At 36.0% G+C, this 23,645-nt stretch overlaps 1 protein-coding gene across 7 annotated transcripts in view; it reads right to left on the minus strand.

The window, feature by feature from the left end:
- ATP9B (ATPase phospholipid transporting 9B (putative)) overlaps positions 1 to 23,645 on the minus strand; it is a 163,833-nt gene that overhangs the window by 57,546 nt on the left and 82,642 nt on the right. For all 7 annotated transcript variants that reach the window (XR_007888669.1, XR_007888668.1, XR_007888667.1 and 4 more), the window contains 2 exons: positions 17,299 to 17,375; positions 323 to 483 (listed from right to left, as the gene is read on the minus strand). Coding sequence is in view for 4 of the 7 variants with exons in the window: in XM_051611125.1 (XP_051467085.1) it covers positions 323 to 483; positions 17,299 to 17,375 (238 nt within the window). In the remaining 3 variants the exon portion in view is untranslated. The remainder of the gene's footprint in view (positions 1 to 322; positions 484 to 17,298; positions 17,376 to 23,645) is intronic.

The following is a 23,645-nucleotide window of genomic DNA, read 5'->3' on the forward strand; positions in this document are numbered from 1 at the left end:
AACATAGTTAATATTTCATTTAAATATGTCACCTAAACCCACATTCTCAAATATACCAAGGTTGTATCCCTATTAGTACTTTTTTGCTGGTAAAGGTTTAGATACCCTGATTACTCCAGCAAGATGAACACCATACAAAAAAAGACAATAGTATTGTTTTCTGTACAATGATCCCTCAAGAATCAGCAGATTTTTTGGCACCTTCTCCTTCAGCTTCCTGATAAGATCAATTTCCTTGGCAATGAGAAGCAAGTATAAATTTCAAGAAAGCCACATTCAGTGAAATTAGACATCTGTGTTTTTCTTTTATTCTTACACATACCTGATTGGGATGATATAGGAAAACAGGAGGAGGAACCGGAAAAGGTTGCGATACCATGGGCCTACAAATCCTTGTAGAGTTACCATCACAACTGATAGTGCAACTAAAGCCAAAAACAGGGCTTTGGTCAGTTGATTCAACTCCAGATCCAGCAGGCCAACCTAGAGGAAGAAGCATAAATCAAGTGAGTAATAACTTTTTCTTAAATTGTCACTTTTGTAAACAATTAGCCATTGGTTGGACTAGATGATCTTTCAAGGTCCCTTCCAACCCCTAGGATTATGTGATTCTGCGATTATTGGCTTTTTATTCTTACCTATTAAAAATCCACACTCTTTTAAACAATTAACTACATTTGAGTAAGTGAACTGAGTATTGTTCCTCTGCTTACATGCAGTAGATGTTCCCTGGTAACACCTAGTAAAAATTCCCAGAACCAGTGTGAACCGTCCCAGGCAGGTCTTTTGAATACCTTTATGTCTGACACATCCCTCCACCATTTCCTAATCCAGGATAGGAACACAGGAGGGCAAGGAGAAAGGCAAGTAAAGATAATAAAATAAGAAGGAATGATCTTCTTTTGTCACGCATGCAACAAAAAATACTGGTTCTGTGTACTGTATTTGTAGCACGCCCACTGCTCATTTACTCCTAGAAGACGAAAAAACTGTCAGATTCAAAAAACAATGGACAAAAGTGACAGAGCTACATTCTCATTCATATAACTAGTGTACCGTAATTTGTAACTATACTACCATACCAGTCTGTAAATCCTAACTAATTTCATAGAAATAATTTCTAATTCTCTGAAGCTTTCAGTTACTATTGAATATAAAAGATAATTAGTCAAGTGGAATATCCATTTTCAGACCAAAACAGTGAAACAGCTTCAACTTTTTGTGAGTTAAAAGGTATGTGATATCGAAACATTTTAGCAAAAACACTGAGAGGCTTTCATCCACTGCTTCTCAAGAAAAAATATTTTTAAGCTATGTAACTAAGACTCTCACAATTTCAATAATGTATGCTGTAAGCTAAGTATTTATACTCCACTTTTTGGGATGCTCTTGCAGTCAGTAAAATATGTGGGAAAATTATGTTAGGAAGAGTTTCCTAGGCCCCATCAGATGCCCCTTTTATCTCCAAGTCCTGCCAGTAAGACCAGTCAAACATAACACTTCCTGAGATAACAAACAGTCTGTAAAAGAAACATTTTAAATACAGTTCTTAAAAATTCCAGCAATCTTGCTTACACATGGGCTGTCCCTTCCCTAGAGAACCAGGCAGCTGAAGACCACAGCGGCTGATTTATCAGCTGCATTTAAAAAGCAGCACAACGAGGACAAATATCTTGCAATTTCCGCTGGTTCAACTACTACATAGTTTATGCTTGAATTATTGAGAAAAATAGGTTTTTGGATTAAAATTAAGAAAAATTAAGCCAGGGAAGTAGAGCATGTTTCAAAGACCAGATCTTTTTACGTTGACAAAGGCAGCCTAAGTTTCAGGCCTCGCTGAGGATCAGATGAAGTCATTATTCATTCAGTCAGGGAAAAAAGACTCAATTACCTCAACCTAAAGATGCTATCAATGAATGCAAAGTGCATATTTTACTCTATTCATCCAAATCCCATTAAAAAGTGAAAGGAATGATTTAATCTGGCCTTCTAGAGTTGGCCTTTTTTTTGTAATAAAATAAAGAATCACTGTCTTGCAATATGCATAACCACTACCTCACACTTTTTTTTCCCTACATCACAGTAGTGAAAGCCTGTATCTCCTCTCAGCCCCCCCTCTACACTCCTTGTAAAAACTCCACCCCAGAATAGAAATGAATAAAGAGCTTCTTTGGAAAGAATGCCACTTTCTGGACAGAAACATTAAATTTAGTCCACTGCACACTGATATGTAGCCAATTCAAAGCATTAACACCTTTCTAACTGATGAAGACAGATGTGAATTTAAGTTTGGAATACAACAAAAACGTTTTCAGAGAGGTATTATGAGAACAAAAAAGCTGCTGATGAAAAATTTTCACAAGATACATCTCTTGCTTAAGAATATTTAGTTTCTTCCTGCTAATGTTATCCTTTCTAATACAGATCATATTACTAGCCATACTCAATTTTAAAGTTTTCATTTACTGTAACACGTGAAAGGACTTGCAAAACCCTACTTAAGAAGGCAGACAAAGAAAGTTTTAAAAGAAATGTATTCTCCATTCCTCAAAAATTAGTTACTATAATGTACCAATATATACTTAATTAGTTTAATTCTGTGACTTTCCACTTAATCAACTTCTGCACTCAAACTAATGAAATGCTGTTGAATTGTGCAGATACATTAATTTAATGTAGAAATTCACTAACATTCTCTAAAATTCATCTGAATATTGGAAAAATAGGTAAACTTGATTTTAACTGCATTATGATTTTATCAAACCATTTGTAAAATATACCATCTTAAGAAAGTGATTTCTGTCCTTTTGAAAATAATCATAACCAGAATAATTACGAGACTATGAGAAATAGATAAGTTAAGAATTGGATTAATTTTCCACATTTAGTGCTATTTCTGGTATTAAAAAAAGCAAATTTTCTTCTATTTGTCATAATATTTGTTCTATTTGAAACAACTCTGTTAACAAAATTAAACACACCACTGGAAATGTTAATCTCTAAGGGAAAATTTGCATGTAATGTCTAAGACAACCACAATAGTTTTGCAAAGGGGCTGTTCTACGATAATGAACTCAATAATTGCCTTTATAATCTAAAATGCTACTAATGGCAACAACTGCAAATCCATTTAGCTCCTCTTTAATTTATGCCCAAAGTTTTAAACGGCTAATGGTTCTCAGTAAAATAATGGCTTATACCATCAATAAAAAGTATGTCATTGTCTACTTGCACCAAAAAAGCTTTAAACTTTAAAAAATACTTTACTTTTGAATTAGAGCATGATTAAAGGTCTAAACTTCACATCTTGGATCAGAAGGTATAAGTCATTACATAATGAAAAAATCTTAATTAGCAAAAGTTGAAAGCATCAAAAAAATCTGACTACTGCAGTAAAACATGAACAGCAATAATACTGCTGCCCTAGTGCTTAACTTTTGGGAATGATTATCCTCTGAAACTACTGTTGTTGTAATAGAACAATTATAACATTATCAAAAGCATATTACTTGGAAGACAAGAAATGTTTTAAATGCTAGGATAGTAAAGTGTAAAATTTGATAATTAAATGTTGCATAATGGTAAGGATTTCTCGAAATAGTCTACTGCAGTCATTTTTTATTTAACTACAGTTTAAAGTGCATTAGAAATAACTGCTCATGAATAGCCTTTTCTAAGCATCTTCAATACCAGTGAAGTATTAAGGTGCTACCTTAGGAGAGAGTTCCCCCCCACTCCCAACAGAATTCCTCCATGAAGGTAATTATATTTCAGTAATCAGTCTGGTTCTGCACTGACAAACACCACATTGAATACAATGAAATTTCACGGAATGCATGTTTGAGATAGACTTTGCTTTTAATTTGCATGACAAAAATATTTTTTTTCCTGCCTATACTTAATATACGCTCTGAACTTAACTTTTATTAAACCTTAAACACTACTCAATGTTTTCATTAATTCTAGTCTAAAATTAGATGTAACAGCTATGCAAGCATTAAAGCAAGTATTTAAAATGACTACAATTCAAATAATGTATCTTCTTTGGACTGACAAAGGCAAGCTACACCTAAGAAAAATTATTCATGGCATTTCATAATTTACAAAAAAAAAATCTTTATATAGACTACTACATCCAGCTAGCTGCATATAGATGAATCCTTATGGCTTTTTTTAATGATCTGTTAAACCTTTCTTATTGCACCTTCGAACAACAGATTATTAATCTGTGTTTAAAGGCAACAGACATATCATTCTCTGTTTACATTAATCTTTGACACTAAAGACATGTACAGCAACTTCAAAATCTCTAAATTTTTATCCTTTGTTAAGTCTCCTATTCTCATGTTATTCCTGTGATTCAAATTTTTGACTGGTCAGCAATCCAGGTAACCACACTGAGCTAATGTAACTATGAATCAAAACCACCAAAGCAAGTAAATTCAAGTTGAGAAAGCTTCTCTCCTTAATTCACTCTACTCCAGTAATGGTCTAACAAGTATGTTTCTTTACAAGCCTGTCCTGATTAACTTCAACCCCACCAAATCTTGCATATAGTATGATACACTTTGAAACTAATATTTTGCTCATTCTTTCAAGCACTAGAATCAAAGGTAGGAAAAGCAAACAAAATAAAGCAAAGAGCAACAATGACAAACCTTAAAAACATTTTCTGAAGTACTAAAAACAAATTACATGTTTTATTTATTTTAGAGTTAGGGCAATAATGGCAGTGGTGCATGGAGGGTTCTACATGATTTAGTAAAGCTAAAATAAACTTTAGTTACTTAGTCCACTCAAGAGAAGTTATACAAAAAAGTAACAACCAAAAAATAGTCCATTTATTAATTTTCTGTAACACTTTCTGTATTTCCTTTGGCAAGAAAAAGTATGCATCTTTCATACTAACTTCAATGCAACTAAAGTGATGTATTAAGCATTATAATAACATTGCAGTTTATGGAACTGAGATACCTCTATGCTGATTTCAAGAAACATTTTTAGATATTTAGCATTAACTATAGCTTAAAAAAAATTACAATTCTTTGGCTATTCTTAAAAAAAAACAGCCCACACCCAAAACATAAGCATTTAAAACAATAGAAATATTTTAAAACTCAAGAAGAAATACATGGCTATCGACTATTTTGACGTGTACTGCAAAAAAGAGGTTTAAAACCTCTTAAAACCAAAAAAAGTTTATTACACTTTGAAATTACCTTTCTGACTTGCCTGTTCTTACTTCAACAAGCTGTTCATAACTGCATGTAACTCTGTTTGAAATAATCACTTCAGAAACAAAATTCCCTCCTGTAGCTAGTAATATCTATAATGATAAAAGAAAATGAAAACTTAAAATATTTTTTCTTTCTCCTTTACTTGTCCATTTTATACTTTTATATTGCCTTTTCCAGACTCAACTTCATCTGACTTTGGACAATCAAAGTGAAACTTGAAAGTCCTCTCCAGGTTTTTAGAGGTGCTTAGTCCTCTCTAGTTATTCTACCACAATAAAAACTGTAACTGTGCTATGTTCACAACTTTACTTAAATAGTGGACTCAGTTGCTTTAAGTGAGGCACTCAAAATGACCAGTACTGACCAATTTCATAACCTTAAGAACAGTTATTTTTCAATTTTGTCCCAATTCGTCATGCCCTCATGCCATCATGCCAACAATTTAGTCTCGCTGTAGTAAAAAACTATGTTTCAAAAGATCAAAATGAGAGAGTTCTTAATACCTCGTTGATGATAAATCTAATTTTCATTAGCACTTTTGCAGTTTACTATCCCACTGCCTCTGAGTATTCATCCATTTGATGCCTTTTTTTAGAACCAGTCATTACCTATAACAATGAACCCAAATCACAGATGCTTGCCTCTGCCTCATTTCAGTACATTGCTCTACTTTGGCTGAAGGCTACAAAGGAGTCTTGAGGCAGTTAAAGAAATGCCATGTACACTTTGGTCAGCAGAGGGTGCTCAAGACTGGTGTTAGCTCCTGTTTTCCAAAGCTCCTTGTCAGTAATGAAGTTCTAAGCTCAGCACTGTACATTTACAGAGCAACCTGTATTTCTGTAGGATCTTCCTCCTCTGACTGCATTTACCTCGTTTAGTTTGAAATGTTCAGTTACACTTCATACACCTAAATCCTTATACTAAAATCATTCACAGAGGATATTAAGGAACTGAAAAGTTTAATGGCTTCTTAAACCATACAGGGATTGTGCTGTATTATTAACTCACCCTCCTCCTATTAGGAGGTATCAATTGAAAACATTTTCCAAAGACTACCCATTAATTTAGAGTAATTACTTCAATAATTTTAACTAGTCATATTGGAGATTTCAACAACCAAAAGCATTCACACAGCAAAACTCTTAAGGCATACATTTTTAATAATAATAATAATAATTAAAAAAAACAACAACAAAACAACTGAGGCACACAAGAGTTTATACAGAAGACATTCAGAGTTTCTAAGCGCTCACATCATCTGATGAAATGGTAATGGAATTCTGAGGGGAAAAAAGATCAGGATTTAAAGATGTTTGATTTTACACTGGAACACAATCTTCAAATTTATATTTAATCTGTAACTTTTTACAAATGCCTGTTGTGTCTTCTTTAAACTCGATCATCACCAGCTTCAACTCAAGACCCTTCTAGCATACTGTCATGTAATGAGTTCTTTTAACGGTCAGAAGACAGAAGCAGCAGCTTTACACGTTACGTGCCATTATTAAAACACACTCAATGGAGATGGCATTTTTTCAAGTATAAGTAGATTATAAAAAACCACAGCTTATTCTCTCACAGATTAAAATAATAAGCTTTGCCAAAGTAACCACAAAACCAGCATAAGAACAGTTCCCAAAGTTCTTACTGTGTATAAAAAATTGTGCTATATGCATAAAAAGTAAATGAAATAGCTCAGTAAGAGGCATTATTTCCTTCAAGAAAAATGATTATAAAAGGGACCTAAGAAATTGATAGCAACAGCTAGCTTTTTCATTTGTGTAAACTTGCAGCTGACTAGTCTAAGTAACTTCTCCATCTAGAAAGCTGCATGCATTTTTGTCACTGTAAAGACACAATTGTTTTACTTAGATGTCACATTGAATGTTCAGCAAGATTTCATAAATGGCATGAAAGCCTTGTAGCTTTTTCAAAGGCATATTTGAAATTAAACATTTGAAAACATGCATTTAAAAAAATACATTTGCTTACTCCACGTTAAAAACAAGGTGTAAGTAACTCACCTTCCCGTAGACTAAATGAAGCTGTTAGCAGAGATTACTATAGTTTTTAAAAAGTTTATATCCCAATAGGTCTAGGGGGAGAGAGGTCAGAGCTAAGGTTAGCAAAATACACATGGCAATTTTTTCATTAGGAATTCAACTAAGTAAACTAAGGCAAAGACCCATGAAATTTAAGCCTGTTTAAAGTTATACCATTTCCTTTTATCCTGTATCAACAGTAAGCTTAAGGACAGTTAAAAGGTGGGGTTTTTTCTTCTATCTTACTGACCGTTAAATTGAGAAGCGCATTTGAAAATTTCTTTCCATGTAAATTACAGACATTTTATTACATTTCAATTTGCTATTTTAGAAGTTACAAGGAAGTTCATAAAAAACAAAACACTGTTGGAAAACAGTGGCACACATTAAGCTGGTGCTTATGCCATAAAAATACACAGAAATCAGAGCTGCAACCTTTCTTCATGGAAGCGCAATTGAAGTAATACAAACATACAATACACACAATTAAAGTGGCTGAGGCTACTTCATGAAGATGGATTTGCCAATAAATACAAGTGAATAAATAAGAACTGAAGGAGGAATTCAAACCATCTATTTTGGCAGGATGCAGCAATTCTTCCACTGGTAGACCACTTCTGGAACCTCCTCCCTCCTCCACTGTGTAAACCTCAACTCCATTATCCAACCTGTCTCAGCACAGGTTAGGATACAAGCAAAACGACAGGAAATCAGGGTAAAAAACCTAAACAAGCACACATCACAAAGCATCTCAGAACTTGTTTCAAAGAATTTATATCTGAATGCTATTCATATATATGAATATGTGATTATATGTAATAATACTCAAGAATGCAGAAAAAAATAGGAGAAGGGAATTGGTAAGTTAGTTTATTTCTAAAGAATCCCAGCTAAAAAAAACCACCAAAAGTAACAGCATTTTGACTGCATCAAACTTGCTATTCTTGGGTATAAAATCTTTTGTATGCAAGCAGAAAAGAAGTTGTCCATGTTTTTAGTTGCAGTTTAGAACTAAAGAGGAGGAGCTTGAAAGCTGCTCAGTATGACAGCAGGAAGCAGTATTCTCCTTGAAGATTAATTACATGTCAGAATATAGAGGGAAATGTCAAAGAAGAGGAGATGGTAGAAGCAGTCTTCAAGTCTGAGTGGAGATAACCAAAATATGTCCAGAGTGAGTCTACACATTTAAGGCACAGGAAGAACTCTACCCAGTGAAGACTTCTAAATCAGACTTATGCGGAACTTCTCACTAGTATTACATAAAAACATTGATTCTGAGACTCAACCATGTAGCAGAAAACATAACACGAAATTAGAAGAGGAATCTCAGCAAAAAGACCAATTAAGATGGTTCTTAGCTTTTATCTCTATACAGTTACATGCTATTCAGAATTCATACAGTATCTACGCTACTTGTGCCTCCTGTCCCAAAAGAGAGACAAAATATGTTTAGAGAGAATTCAGTGGAACATGTTGCCTTAAAATCACTCTTATTGGGATCATGTAAACAACTACAGTTCTGGAGTAATATTGCCTACAATCTTTGTCACAGAGATCAGAAGCAATTCATCGCCTTTCTGTTCAGAAACCTGAAAGAGCTGCAAATGTGTACACATTCATAATACAGAATTTTATTTTTGCACTTAATTACAAATCTGTTTTTATCCATGGAGAGGTTAGGAGTTGAAAAATTCTGCTTTCCTAAGGTTTGAGAGCTGAAATTCAGTATCGGGATTCGGGGATCAAGTGGTGTGGGTGCATGGGTGTGCGCAATAGTGTTTTTTTTAAATGAAATCTCATCATATCACTACATTTTGAGCTTTTTGACATCTGTAAATTCATCAGCTAAAATGGCCCTATTACTATTAAGTCAACAACAACAACAAAAGCTTACCACAAAAATGAGCTCCTACTTTTTGTGTTTATGAAGACATTTTATGAACCATTTCATCCTTAATGGTTTGTAAGATATGCCAACAATTGGGAATTGTGTGAAAAGTTGCCCAGATTGACAGATAAAGTGAAAAGGTCTGTATTAATTTCCAAATAAAGAAATGCATGCAGTGGTATTTCACAATGATTATAGTCTAAAGTACCAATTAGAATGCATCAGAAACTAGAGCAAGTTGACACTCTACAATAAAGCAAATAATTTCCAGTTGGAGGGGCAGAAAATGTTAATATGCAATGTTCAAGACTACAAGAATCTTTGTAAAAGGAAGTAGCTAATAAGGTTTAATGATGCATGTCAGGAAGCCACAGTATGTAGGGAAACACAGCTGGCTTCATTTTGTAAACTATTTGATATACACATCTTTCTAGTTCACGATTATCAGCTGTGCAAGTGCCACAGGGGACAGTTTAGCCTTCAGATCAGGATATTCTTCTTGTTCTTTAAATTACAAGTAAAATACATTAATAAAATACGGTGCTGTAGGCTAGTACCCTGACTAAAGCTTATCAGCTTACAAAAAAGATTAAAGAACTCTTCTGTAAGATTCAGTTGGAACAATCTTACCAGAATAAACAGGCTGAAGAATATTGAAATCATAAATATATTCATAATACAAATCTACACATATTTTTGTGTTTTGTGTCACATTTGTGTCAGACTAAACTCTGAAAGTCATGAAAATAAACACAAAATAACATTTATATTAATGTAATTTCATTATGAATGTACTTCATTTATTATTAAACTAATATTAATAAAGAAATCATGAGTATTGATAGACTGCAGCTCCACAAAGCAGTATGCTTCCTCTTCACTGCAATCCAAGTTGCTCAGAATGACTGCAATATGCAGGTGACGGCAATTAGCAGCAGATGACAGAAGCACTCTGAATTTGTACCAGATGGTAGCTAAGGGTCATTGGAAGCTAGCAAACCTTCCACAAGGAAACTGTTGTGTAAGTACAACTATAAAAGTCCTAAGTACTTAGAAATAAATGATTGAGGTTCTTAAAGAAAACTGAAAGGTCAAACATAAGATATTACGCAAGACATTAAAACTCGCCTATTGCTTAAAGAATTAAATACATTTAAAAATAAAGCTCTACAGAGTGAATCTAACATCATCATGGGGAAAGTCATGGTAACATCAGCTGATGCATCTGTTAATTCAAACCTGTGTCACACAGGAATGACTAAATAAAAACTTTTTTTTCTTCATTGCAAGAGTAAGAAACTGGCTGAAATGTAATGCTTTAATCTGTATCCCTTCACAGTTCTGCCCACTGCTCTCAGGAGTATTGTTTAACAGCTCAATGACAATTACAGAATCACAGAATCTTAGGGGTTGAAAGGGACCTTGAAAGATCATCTAGTCCAACCCCTCTGCCAGAGCAGGATCACCCAGAGCACACCACCCAGGAACACGTCCAGGCGGGTTTTGAATGTCTCCAGCGAAGGAGACTCCACAACCTCTCTGGGCAGCCTGTTCCAGTGCTCTGTCACTCTCACTTTCTGATATTTACGTGGAACCTCCAACGCTTCAGTTTGTACCCACTGACTCTTGTCTTATCACTGGACTTCACTGTAAAATGCCTGGCTCCACCCTGCCAACACTCGCCCTTAACATATTTGTAAACATTGATGAGGTCATCCCTCAGTCTCCTCCAAGCTCAACAGACCCAGCTCCCTCAGCCTCTCCTCATCAGGGAGATGTTCCACTCCATCATTTTTGTGGCTCTGCACTGGACTCTTTCCAGCAGTTCCCTGTCCTTCTTGAACTGAGGGGCCCAGAACTGGACACAATATTCCAGATGTGGCCTCACCAAGGCAGAATAGAGGGGGAGGAGAACCTCCCTTGACCTACTAACCACACACTTTCTAATACACCCCAGGATGCCATTGGCCTTCTTAGCCACAAGGGCACATTGCTGGCTTGTGGTCATCCTCCTGTCCACCAGGACCCCCAGGTCCCTTTCCCCTACACTGCTCTCCAGCAGGTCAGCCCCCAACCTGTATTGGTACATGGGGTTGTTCCTCCTTTCAGAAAGCCCTTCCTGAGGTGCATCTCATTCACAAAAATTAATTCCCCCAAACTACACCCCTGCATCTGTAAATACACAAAGATTTGCTTTGGTTTTTCTGAAACTGAAAATCCAGAGAAAGGTCCCCTTTCATGGAGCACAGCCCTGCACTAGGTACTGCATAAACAAGCCAAGGAACAAGCCAAGATTATTTAAATGTAATGGAGAAAGTAAGGATATAGCAACAGCTGAAACAAAAACCCAGAAACAAGAAAAAGAGGTGGCTACACATCCAGAGAACCTTTAGGTAAATTCAACAGAAGGGAGTTTCAAAAGTGTTTTTAGAGAATGTCAATGAAATGGCTACTCAGCTGTTTATGGTGAACCTCTTCCCATGTGTAAAACCATTACGACATCAACCATGCCTTCACAAGTTGAAGCCATCAACTTGATAACAGAGGAGATGACAGATAATAGGAGTTGCACTGAAAGAAGCTTAAAAAAGGAAGGTGACAGTGCTGGACAGGCTAGAGAGGAAGCAGCACATGGAATAATGAAGACAGAGCTAAAAAGGTAACCCATGATCATAATCTTCATCATTACACAATGGATGCAAAGTAAACATGACAGTATTTTCAAGGTAAACAAACTGTGACAGATGAAGAATACTCTTTGATAATTTCATCCTATAAAAGAATTAAACTTTATTCTTCACAAAAATGCTGTGTAGCCAGAGAAAAACAAGGATGTTTAAGATTCATGTGGAGATGAAAGAAAGGGGTAGGTGGAATTATTAAAACAATTAGATAGAGTAAATAGGGTGGTGAAGCAGAACAAGCCAAGGTGGAAGAAGAAAGCAGAGCACTGGTACAGGCAGAGTCACATTGATAAAGAGACTATACATACAGCTGGCAACTAAAACAGTGGCTCAAAATTTTTTTTCACAGTTCCTTCAAAAAAAACCCCAAACAACCACTTTCAAGCTTACACTAGAAAAAAAGCCCTATGTAACAGGAAGAAGAAAAAAAACCTTATCTCTCAAACCCTGAAGGCATCAGTAAGAATCTTATTTTTAGCTGAGTCACAAGTCATCTATCTTTGCTTTATAAAAGAAAATATTTGAATTGATCCATTAAGAAATTTCTGTGTTTTTCAGATCACATCTGCATCCTTAGGCAGTGAAACGATTTTTGTAATTGTAATAAAACAACAAAGTGTTGACTTTAAGTTAAGAAAATTGTTGCTTGAATGACTAAGTATTTCAGATACACAACAAAACCTTTTAAGTTTAATATAAACCACATGCTTCAACAGGTACATACATTTTACAATGTTTCATATGTAAACTAACAAACTTATTTTGGTTTTAGTGTTCTGCTTGGTGTTTATAGAGCAGGCCTCCATCTCTAAATTTTAATATTGATTTAGTCAAAAGGCATCTACCCTTAAGCAGGGAAAAAAAACCCTTCACATTAGAAAAACTCAGTTTATAGTACAAACTACAGCAGTGATGTTATATTTCAGCAAGAAATACAACTGAAGCATCTAGCTGTATTTCAATGAAGAAAGGAATTATAAAAGAGTCAAACTCATGTATTTCTTGCTTATTTCTGGACATTGAAATTTGAATTTGGCAATCTAAATTGAGAATCATATCTCAGTGTTTGCTTTCTCCAAAAGCCAGAAAACATGGGCATCCCTGAACTATATTCCTAACAAGAGCGTATCAACACATTTTACAGGAAAATCTCTAGCATATTATTTTTATTAAGAGCAGCAGAGTCTACCATCTAAGAACAGTTCCAAATAGTATTTGGAACAACGCTTCTCTAAAGCAGAAGAGGAGGAAGACTTACTTCCACTTGACTTTGCAGTAATATAACAACTGATCCAATTAATTTCAATTTTGATTGCGCAACTGTTAGGTGCAGATTTATTTTCTTTTTTAAATGTTCAAATCTTTAAGTCCCTAGTGACTGGAAGAAAGGAAACAATACGCCCAAAGGGAAGACCTAAGGATGTCATCCAGCTGAACATCTGCAAGGCCTTTGAGATGGTCCCCCACAACATCTTTCTCTCCAAGTTGAAGAGACATGGGTTTGATGGGTGAACTGTTCAATGGAGAAGGAATTGACTGGATGGTCTCATCCAGAGGGTAGCGGTCAATGGCTCAATGTCCAGACAGAAAACTGTGACAAGCTGTGTCCCTCAGGGGTCTGTACTGGGACCAGTGCTGTTTAATATCTTCATTAACAATATTGATGGTGGCACTGAGAGACCCTCAGCAAGTCTGCCAATGGCACCAAGCTGGGTGGTGCAGTGAATACACCAGAGGGATGTGTGGCCATCCAGAGGGATGTGTGGCCATCCAGAGGGACCTGGACAAGCTGGAAAAGTGGGCTGTGGTGAACCTCAAGAGGTTCAACAAAGCTAAGTTCAGGGTCCTGCATCTGGGCTGGGGCAAACAGAGATATCAATACAGGCTGGAGAAAGACATGCTAGGGAGCAGGCCTGTGGAAAAGGACCTGACGGTAACAAGTGGATGAAAAGCTGGACATGAGCCACCAATGTGCAATTGCAGTCCAGAAGGCCAACCACCTCCGGGGCTGCATCAAAAGAAGTGTGGCCAGCAGATTGAGAAACATGATTCTGCCCCTCTAATCAGCCCTGGTGAGACCTCACCAGGAGTAATGCATCCAGCTTTGGAGCCCACAACACAAGAAGGATGTGGACCTATCGAAGCATGTCCAGAGGACAGCAACAGAAATTATCAGAGGGCTGGAGCATCTCACTTATGAAGACAGGCTGAGGGAGTTGAGGTTGTTCAGCTTGAAGAAAAGACTACAGGGGGACCTTATAGCAACCTTCCAATACCTGAAAGGAGCCTTTAAGAAGGCTGGGGAAGACCTGTTCACTAGGGCATGTAACAATAGGACAAGGGGTAATGGTTTCAAGCTAGAGAAGGGATAGATTTGGGCTGGATATTAAGGAAAAGGTATTTAATATGAGGGTGGTGGATCACTGGAACAGGTGGCCTAGAGAGTTAGTGGGGGTCCCATCCCTGGAGACATTCAAGGTCAAGCTTGATGGGGCTCTGAGCAATCTGTTCTACTGTGAGATGTCCCTGCTTATTGTAGGGGGTTGGACTAGATGACCCTTAGAGGTCCCTTCCAACCCAAGACATTCTATGATTCTAATATCTCAACTGTAATACATTTTCTAATCTCAAAGACTACTGTAAACTCCCTTTGCCCTCCTCTTCACTCCTAATGCTACATAGCCCATCCAACATGCAATCATTACTGTCAAGCTTGAGAAAACACAGAAGGATTCCCCCTCCCAAATACACAGTGGTGGAATGAGCTGCTTGTCTACCTGCTGTAAGACTAGCTAGCACAGATTATCACCTACAGGCAGAAAGTGTCTTGTCTTAGAGAAGTATGCAAACCAATCTCACCTCATGGTAGAAGATACAGAGACAGTAAGATGCTCACTCCAGAGAAAGGTAGAGGTAAAACTACATTTAAAAAAATGTTGACAACTATTTTTATATTTTTTTACACAGAAGTACTGCATTTTTCTGCTTATGCATCTCTGATAGCCTTGAGTGCTTTTCTGTTTTCAGTTCCCAAATCCATCCTTTCTGCTCACATTACTCGTTGGCTACTGCTTTAAACAAGGATGTTCCGTTCATAGAGAGAAAAAACCCACACCAATATTATTGTTGTGCAAGATTAATTCACACATTTACAGATTAATTTAAAAGACAGTTGATGCAGAGCTGACACAGCTGATGTAGAAAATAGGCTCTAGACAAAGGCTTCAACTGCTCAGTATAAGGTTAATTCTAAACATTTTGAAATATTCTACAGAGCAATGCCAAGGCAGAGACATTTAAAGCAGATGATTTCACATATGCTATATTAAGTGTCATTATTCACATTTAGTAGATTTCTGTACCTTTGGTACAAAGAACTAAGCACCTCCAAGGAACAAATGAACATTTTTAGAATACTGAACATCTTAATAGGTCAAGGGCTCCCTGAAAGTTCTTGGGACAACTATTAAGTACAGTTCAGTTATGCAAGTATCACCTGTTTTATCAGTGGCAGATGAAATCCTATTTAAAAGCATAATTTCTAATTAGAACAGAACAGACTATTTTCAGTTGATAGGGTCCTACAGAGGCCTAACTGACCAATTCAGGGCTGGCCAAAAGTTAAAGCACATTATTAAGGGCACAGACCAAATTCTGCTTAAACAATGACAAGCACGAGGGACCGACCACCTCTCTAGAAAGCCTGTTCCAATGTTCAATCAACCTCTCGGTAAAGAAGAGTTTCTTAATGTCCACTCTGAACATTCCTCACGTTGTTCCTAAGATAATTATTTTGGATGGTGTTCATATACTGATAGTGCCAGGTAATATTAGGATCTGCTTCTGTTACTTTGTTTACATGCACACTTGTGCAAGTGTACACACAATATTTTGCTTCTAAGTGCTTCATGAAAACTATGTTTAATAAGGTTCCCATTGTAGATGAAAGAACACAACATGTAACCGTTAGGAGCTGTTAACATTTAAGTATTATGCAAGGAAATGCCACATATGGATTGTCATAATAGTAAGAACCATGCTGCAGCTTGCCAACATGCCGCTGGAACTCCTTTTTGTAGGTTTATCTGCTACTTGATCTTTTGCTGACGAAAATTTGGAGCAATTATTTTTTAATAGTAATTTTGAAAACATCAGGGAAATTTTAAACACAAATCCTTTCCCTCTTTATTATAGTTTGTGTGAAACGTTAAAGCAAAAATATTTCAACAAACATTTACTAAAAACCTAGCACATCTCAAAATCTGTTGAATTTGGGTAAAGGGTGTTACATTACTCCCCTATCAATTTACTATACTAAATAATTCCATTTTAAAGACCTGTGAGATTTATTAGTCAGAATAATTATTTATTATTCAGAATTCCTAGAGAAAGATTCTGTTACTTCAAGGGTTTATCTTTGTATCAGATGGAATAGAAAATAGTTTTGCACCGTCCACATTCTTGTTCCACTTTACTCCTATTTTAAAATGTATGCTACAGAGATGAAAATAAAAGGCTACCTTAATTCCTGTAATGGTACATATCCCCTGTCTCTGTCAATGAGGCATTTAAAAGCGTCTCTTTATTAGAAACACAAATCAATACACTCAGAGGACTGCAATAACTGCTTCAAGCAATTTGTATTATCATTTCATTCTTGATGTTCCTACTCAGAGCAACTTATTATAAATAGCGTGAAAATGGCAACCTGTCAATTGATTTTTTTCTAAATCTCTTGCAAGAATTTTTTCCTCTCTTAATATAATTAAGTATCTTTCTACTAAACACATGTCCTAGGTTGTAAGATACAACCTACAATTGAAGTTTCATTTCTGTATAATCGAGGGCCCTCCCCAACTCACATTAGAAATGTTGCCAATAAAATGAAGAGCTATTTGCTTTGTTTTGAACTGAAAGAACCTTGTAAAGAGAGAAGCACTAAAACTTCTGGTATCTCTTCAACAGACAAATTTCTTGACACTGTTTTCATTGCTTACAAAAATCCCTGAAGAGGTTCTGGGTACTGATGAGAATTTCAGTTATCCTGCTCTACTTCCTCTGGGAGCCTGAATAAATTTTAACATTCTGTTATAAACATTCCTTAAAACTACCGTGAAGCTTTGGCCAAATACTTAACATTAAAATAACTGGAGAGAAGTTTAGTGGGAATTAATATCTAGCTGTGAAATAGAAACAGAAGTCTGAAGATGATAACTTCTACTTCAAAGACAAACATTTCCCTTAGTACCTGTAACTCTCCTAGCTGAAGGAAGAATAATTTTACTTCTGAAATAAGACTGAGTCAGAGTCTCATACCAAAGTTCAAGTCAGTCTAGCACATACAAAATACATCAGAGTAAGAGCTTGTTGAGTTTTGGGTTCAGATGCATATATTTTTAAGTTTTATGAAAACAAAGGTAGGAAATCCCACAGTAAGGCTAACTTGCCTTGTTTTTTGGATTGGATGTGTTCATTACACTTCGAGTTTCCTTGCCTGTGTAAATGACAACACCGATTACAGTTCCTGAAAAAGAAACAAAGTAAAACAGAGGTGTCAGAGAAAATTTGTCTGAAATAAAACTTGCAGTAATTTACAGTCCCTCAAACAAATCAATTGTATGAAAAAGCCCAAGCATTGGGAATATTTGTTTTCAGAACTGACTATAACGGATCACTATAATTTCTTTAACACCATAAAAACGACAACGTTATTTTCTTCTTTTTAATGGAAACAATTTTTTCAATGTAACTGGTGAAAAACTTATGTTTGAACTTGAAATTGTCTCCAACTGTTTTCAGAAGTTAACATAGAATAAATAACTGCCCTTCAAGAGGAATACAAAAATAAGTACAATGGCACTGAACAGCATCATACACAAATTGCCTGCTAGTTCTGTGATCTATAATGATGTCAAATGTAGCTCAACCAACCAATTAATTAGTTTGATAGAACACCATACAAAAAAACATTGTCCTGTTCATCATGATTTCCCAATTTGGGTTATGTTTTAGTCAATTTTTACTGGATGGTATAAAAAAACACAGCATCACTAAATAAAAAAATAGGGTTTTATTAATATACCACTGACACACTTTCTAGCATAAAAACAAAACCCTTATTTCTATTATATTTTCAAGTTTCCTGAAAGGGCTTTAAAGCAGTACAACCAATAACATGGTATTTTTTGTTGTCTTTAAGCTATAAAGAAGTATTTAGCATAATTGTCAGAAACACTGTACTCATAAAACTTTAAAAAACATGTAAGTATTACTCTTGCAGTGTAACAGGTTATAAAAAATTGAAGGAACACAGAAAAATGACAGTTCAAGATATTGGCATTAAAGAAAGAAGTTTCATTTACTCAGAAATAAGAATGCAAGTGAAAACTTTAAATCCACATACAAAACAGCAGTGATTATTCATTACACATTGTGGACAATTAACAATTAGTTTTTCTATTATTCTCCCCTCTGTAGTAAAGCTTTTTCTTAAGACTTCCCTGGATGTAACATTTTTTGCCAAAGCTAGTTCGCCTCTGCTGAGAGTTCCACATGCAAATCTGCACTTAGTATATAGGTAACATGCCCCCAACACCCCCCCCAAACTCCTCCTGACTTTTGGAAAATAATAGTAATTGACCTATAATTTCTGAACTCTTCCTATTGGTCTCCAACCAATGCTGATATCCCTTTGTGACACTTTATTTTGGTGTGACCCTCTGAGCTGAATTCTGTACCATGGTCAGAACACACTGGACAATATTCTATAGGGAATTCCCTCTTGTACATTCCAAAAACGTGCCTTTATAGCTCTTCAGTTCACTAGAAGTCAGGGAGGATTTCTCTGTTCCAGCTGGCATCTTTCCACTATGTTTCAGCTGGCTAGCCTGTTTTAACTCAGGAAAACAGGCTGTCCTACTTGTCTCATATTTTGCTCCTTGAAAAGTTTGGTTTCAAACACTGAAGTCAGATACAATCCTTTTTAACTACTGAATTTTGATCATAATTTTCACTAAACGTGACTGAACTGCTACTTTTCCTGAGGAGTTGATCTTTCATTTTAAACTTTCAAAGCTGTTAAGTTCTAGCACAGAATCACTAGGAAATGAGGGCTCCAAGCTTATTTTTACTGTTGTCCCACAGTGGTTGCACCAGGGACAGTTCTGGTGTTCTGGAAGATTGTTACCCACTGTTGTCTCTCTTTATCCTCAGCAAATCAAAGGTTAACATCAGCTGTGAAGATGCATACTTGCACTAAACCCCACCCTGGCCCACAGTAGAAAGATCTGAATCCAATTTGGGGTTCCTGGAAACACAGCTGTATATCAAGCCTGGGCTTATCAAATGCAATGACTCAAGTATTTTTATGTATGGGCCTCCATGGAAACTGGCTCTCATGTAAATTGGGCAACTACTGATTGGTGAGGGCAGAGAGATTAACAAAGGAGAAAGAAGTGACAGGAGATACCACTAGAATAAACACGTGAACCTGAAAAAAAGATATTAAAAGACGACTCAGGCAGAATTAACACACAGACGTGCTCTGAAAATGCTGTGTGATCCTGTTAATTTTTGCTATGTCTCAAGCACTATGTGAACCATTTAAAAATGAAAGTGCTCAAATTAATTAAAATTGTATGTAGGACTTGGCACAAAATAGTGCTTTTTACAGCTGTGCAGTTATACAGATTGTTCCAATTTTACCTAAAGTGCCTTTGCAAGACTGACACCTGCCAAAATTCCATTAATACACATCTCCTCTTAATAGATATCACTGCAGGTCTCTCAGAAAACTGCATTATCCTGTTTAGAGATTGAACCACACTGATCATTATAGTCAATGGAGAGCAAAACATTGAGGTCCGTCCTCTCTTTTTTCAAAAAGAAATCGAAATCTACCAAAACTTTTAATAAACATGAACACCACAGTCAGCGAGTGATGTCACGAGCATGAATTATGTGAAAGATAAATTATCCTTAATTAAGTTACTTAAGAGGTTGTCAAAATACTTAGTGGTTTAAAGTATTTTGTCATGTTTCAAGTTGTTTCTTTAGTGATAGCAGTTTTTCAAATTTTCACCATCCAAAACTTATTTCCTTCAGGCACTGTTGTTAATTTCACAGCAATAATGCAGGTATTAAGAATGGTACACAGACTCCATACCTTGCTGCTATGTTTTTGAAACTCATTGGGGTATTGCCAGTAAGTGGAAAGCCAGTCTCAATTATTAAAGAACAGCAAAAAGATGGGTGCATGCTTTGGATTTGAGAGAGGGGCTTTAGATTTCGACCCCTGCCAGGAGTTTCCAGTGTGATTCTGGCAAATTAGTCTTTGTACTTTTTGTAATTAGGATAAACATCACACACGAAGTCACCAGATCTCTATCAGGGCTTTATAGCAAGGGGCAGAAAGCACTTCAGATTTGGTAGCAGTAGCAATCTCTGTTTAGATTTCTAAACTATGAATTCTGAGACTAAAACATCTGGGTATATATTAGGTGTGACAAAAAGGCACTTTTACTTTTATTTCCATTTAGCTTACTACTATTCTATGGGGTAAGGAGACGTACTGAAACTAGGAAAAGTAAATATCTTCAAAATGTACAAATCTAAGGAATCTCACTCACTTAATCTGTTGATATAAAAAGGACATGGAATATTTTACTCTCAAGTTGCTCAACACTACATGATTTTATTGAACCAATTTATTGGTTCCCAAAATTAAAAAAGAAAAATAGTCTTAGATTATAGCAAATGTTTTCTTGTCAGTTGTACTGCTCTAGGAACAAGCTTTTTTTTTTCCTCTGTAGAATCCATTATTGTAGTATCATTGTATTTTCATGAACTTTGGTCTTCTGCATTCAACATGTAGTTAATAAGTTTCCTTGAAACCTTTATATACTTACATCTGCTGTTACCGATCTGCAAGATAATCGATTTGCGGTCTCTCTCCTCTAGAACTGTCAGGACATCAGCAATCAGAGCTCAAGTGTTCTGAGGAGCTCCCCACATAATTCCCTAAACACTTTTTCTAAGCCTGACCTTGACCCTCTGTATGACCTTGACAAATAAGAATAGCATGTGTCTTGGAAGAGGGTGGGCTCTTCTAGCTGATGCAACGTGTTTTATTTAATATGTCAAAAGGAATATCAGGAAATTCAGCATATATTTTATCATTGGAAGGATAAAAACAGGAAGGAGAACATCCCTTGCCCAACAATTGTCCTGTACATCCTATGCAAAGCCTTATTTAAAATTCAATAAAGCTTTAGTCAGTAATAGGTCAAGTTAATAGCGCAGGTTGACCTAGAATCCTTTGTAACAACCTCCAAGAGGTCGTCAAGGGCTTAACATAGTCCCAAGAGCAACAGGTCACATATTTGCTTGGCTTAGTAACAGATGATGCCAAGCCTGCAGCCTTTCAAGCTGGATGCCTTAGAGACTGCCATACTGAAGTGTCTGAAGGAAAATTAAAAGATGTACATGCAACGTTGCAGGGCAGAACTTGACCTTCTACCATATGGGCACTGGCTACAAACCCACTTTCTTCAATAAAAGTGGCAAAGTAACAGAAGATTAAGCTTGCACATAGACACTGTAAACTTTTGTGTGCAAATTGCCTGCAGGTAACAGAACTGTGAGCCTGGACAGTAAGGAGACTGAAGTAAGATACAAGTGTGGTTGAGGTGAGGTAGCTACGTACAGAGTAGAAAAAAAGTACAGACTTTTCACATGCTGTGGGCTGTTTCATCTTCTGTTTTCATGGAATGTGAATGGTATTCATCTACAGCTGTTTTGTGCAGGAATAACCTTTCACTAAATTTTTCAGATATAATCAAGGATTGTGACAGGCCATGGTAGGAGAGGGGATGAAGAGGTGCCTACAAGCTTGTGTAGGCAGTCTACCTTTGACATCTGGCCATGGCAGACTTTAAGCAAGGTGGCTTATATGTGTATAAATGCAGTAAGACAGTGTCAAGTGTTTCAGTTAACAAAATTTTCAGTTGTGACAAATCTTGTAAATTCAATTGTGAAGTTTAATTAAAAAAAAAAAAAACAACAAAAAACTACCAACATCTAAAAATTCGAATTTAATTAGCATAGCATCAAGTATCCTAACTTAGCTACGTAAATTCAGCTTGAAAGTGAGATGGAAAGAACAACTGAATGATACATCAGTTATGAACCAAATCTAGAACATCTTAGTTTTAACAATCCACTAATTGTTTTGCCTTATGGTCTACTTCATGACTATATGCACAGTGCCCCTATAAGACCTTATAAATTCCTCATTAGGTAAGAAACAGACTGAAGGCAGTAATTTTCATTAAAGGCCTAATCCTGACAAATGCTAAAGTTAACGGAGGTGCGGAGTAGTTCTTAAGATCTGGATTTATGATGCCACACAGAACAAGCAAAGACCCCTACAGAAATCTTACTTGCTTGATAACTGCAGTACTTACATGAGAGGAACACATTATCACAGTATTAAATTAATTAACACATGAGGTGATGTAAGTGAAATGAGTGATATGCCAAAATTTAGATTAAGAAGATTAATGTCACAAAATCAGTTACTAAAGAAAATAATTTCTCTGCTACTTTAATTCAACCAAATTCTGTATGCTCATCATGACACCATTTTAATTACTTGATCACACACTATTTTCCCTTCAGAGAGGGCTGCAGTCTTGAAGAGCCATTTAATATGTTTACTTTGTATTGTTCAGTGATTTGCCAAGTCTCCTTTGGAGTCTTCTTCCACTATTCAAAACCATGCTCCAACAAGAAAATTATCTTCTCCAATGCTTTTCTGCTGCCATTGTTAATAACGAACTTAAGTCCTTCATAAACCATTAAATCTTCACAAAAGCCCTCAGAAGTAAAAAGGAAAAATAACTAAAACATATGCTAAGGCATTCATTTTAAGGAGCAGTGTTTCCATTAATTTGGCAGATCAAGATGCCTCAGACATTAGCTATGCTTCAGAACAAAACCAAACTATCTACCCTGGAAATAAAAACATGAATGGCTTTCAATTAAAATTAAAAATTACCAACTCAGAATTACTGACTTTGCAAATGTATACTCTTTGAGCATAGATTTCTCTATATATAAATTTGTGGAAAAGTAAACTCAAAACATTTACACAGTACTGAAATTTGTAATTCATGAGCATTTTTTTATTATTTTTTTTTACACACAGTTAGAGATCCTGGCTACTTAAGTTAAAAACCTAACTAAAAACCATTTTAGGCATCATCTATTCGACAGAACAGTTTTAGAGATAATAGCTTCCCACTGTAATCAAACCAAACAACAAGTATCAAAGAACCTGTCTTCAGACTCTGGAAACTAGTGCTCAGTCACAGACTTCTCTGCCATCTCCTCAAACATCATCTCTTCCCCACAATCCTCCAGCTGGCCTTTTACTGATGCAAGAAGCCTTCAGAGTTGGGACTAACTTGACAAGTGAAGTGGAGACCCTTCAGTACTTTCTCCCTCCATACTCTTTTTCCTCTTGGCTCCTATTTCCAATTATTTGAATTTCCTAACTTAAATCCTAGATCCTTTTCAGAATAACTGCTCTGCCGATTCTTTATTCTCATTCTGTACAGAAGAATAACCACAGCCCTTTTTCTACAGTACTTTTGACTTTTCTTACATAGAGCAAAACCAGAAGATAATAATTTTCTGCTCTTAAAATAGAAAAATTACAATAGCTTAAAAACTGAATGCAGCATCTAGATACCGTGAACTCCTAATATTAAAGACACATATGGAACATTACTAA

This window comes from Apus apus, chromosome 2 (assembly GCF_020740795.1).
Source record: "Apus apus isolate bApuApu2 chromosome 2, bApuApu2.pri.cur, whole genome shotgun sequence".
NCBI lineage: Eukaryota > Metazoa > Chordata > Aves > Apodiformes > Apodidae > Apus > Apus apus.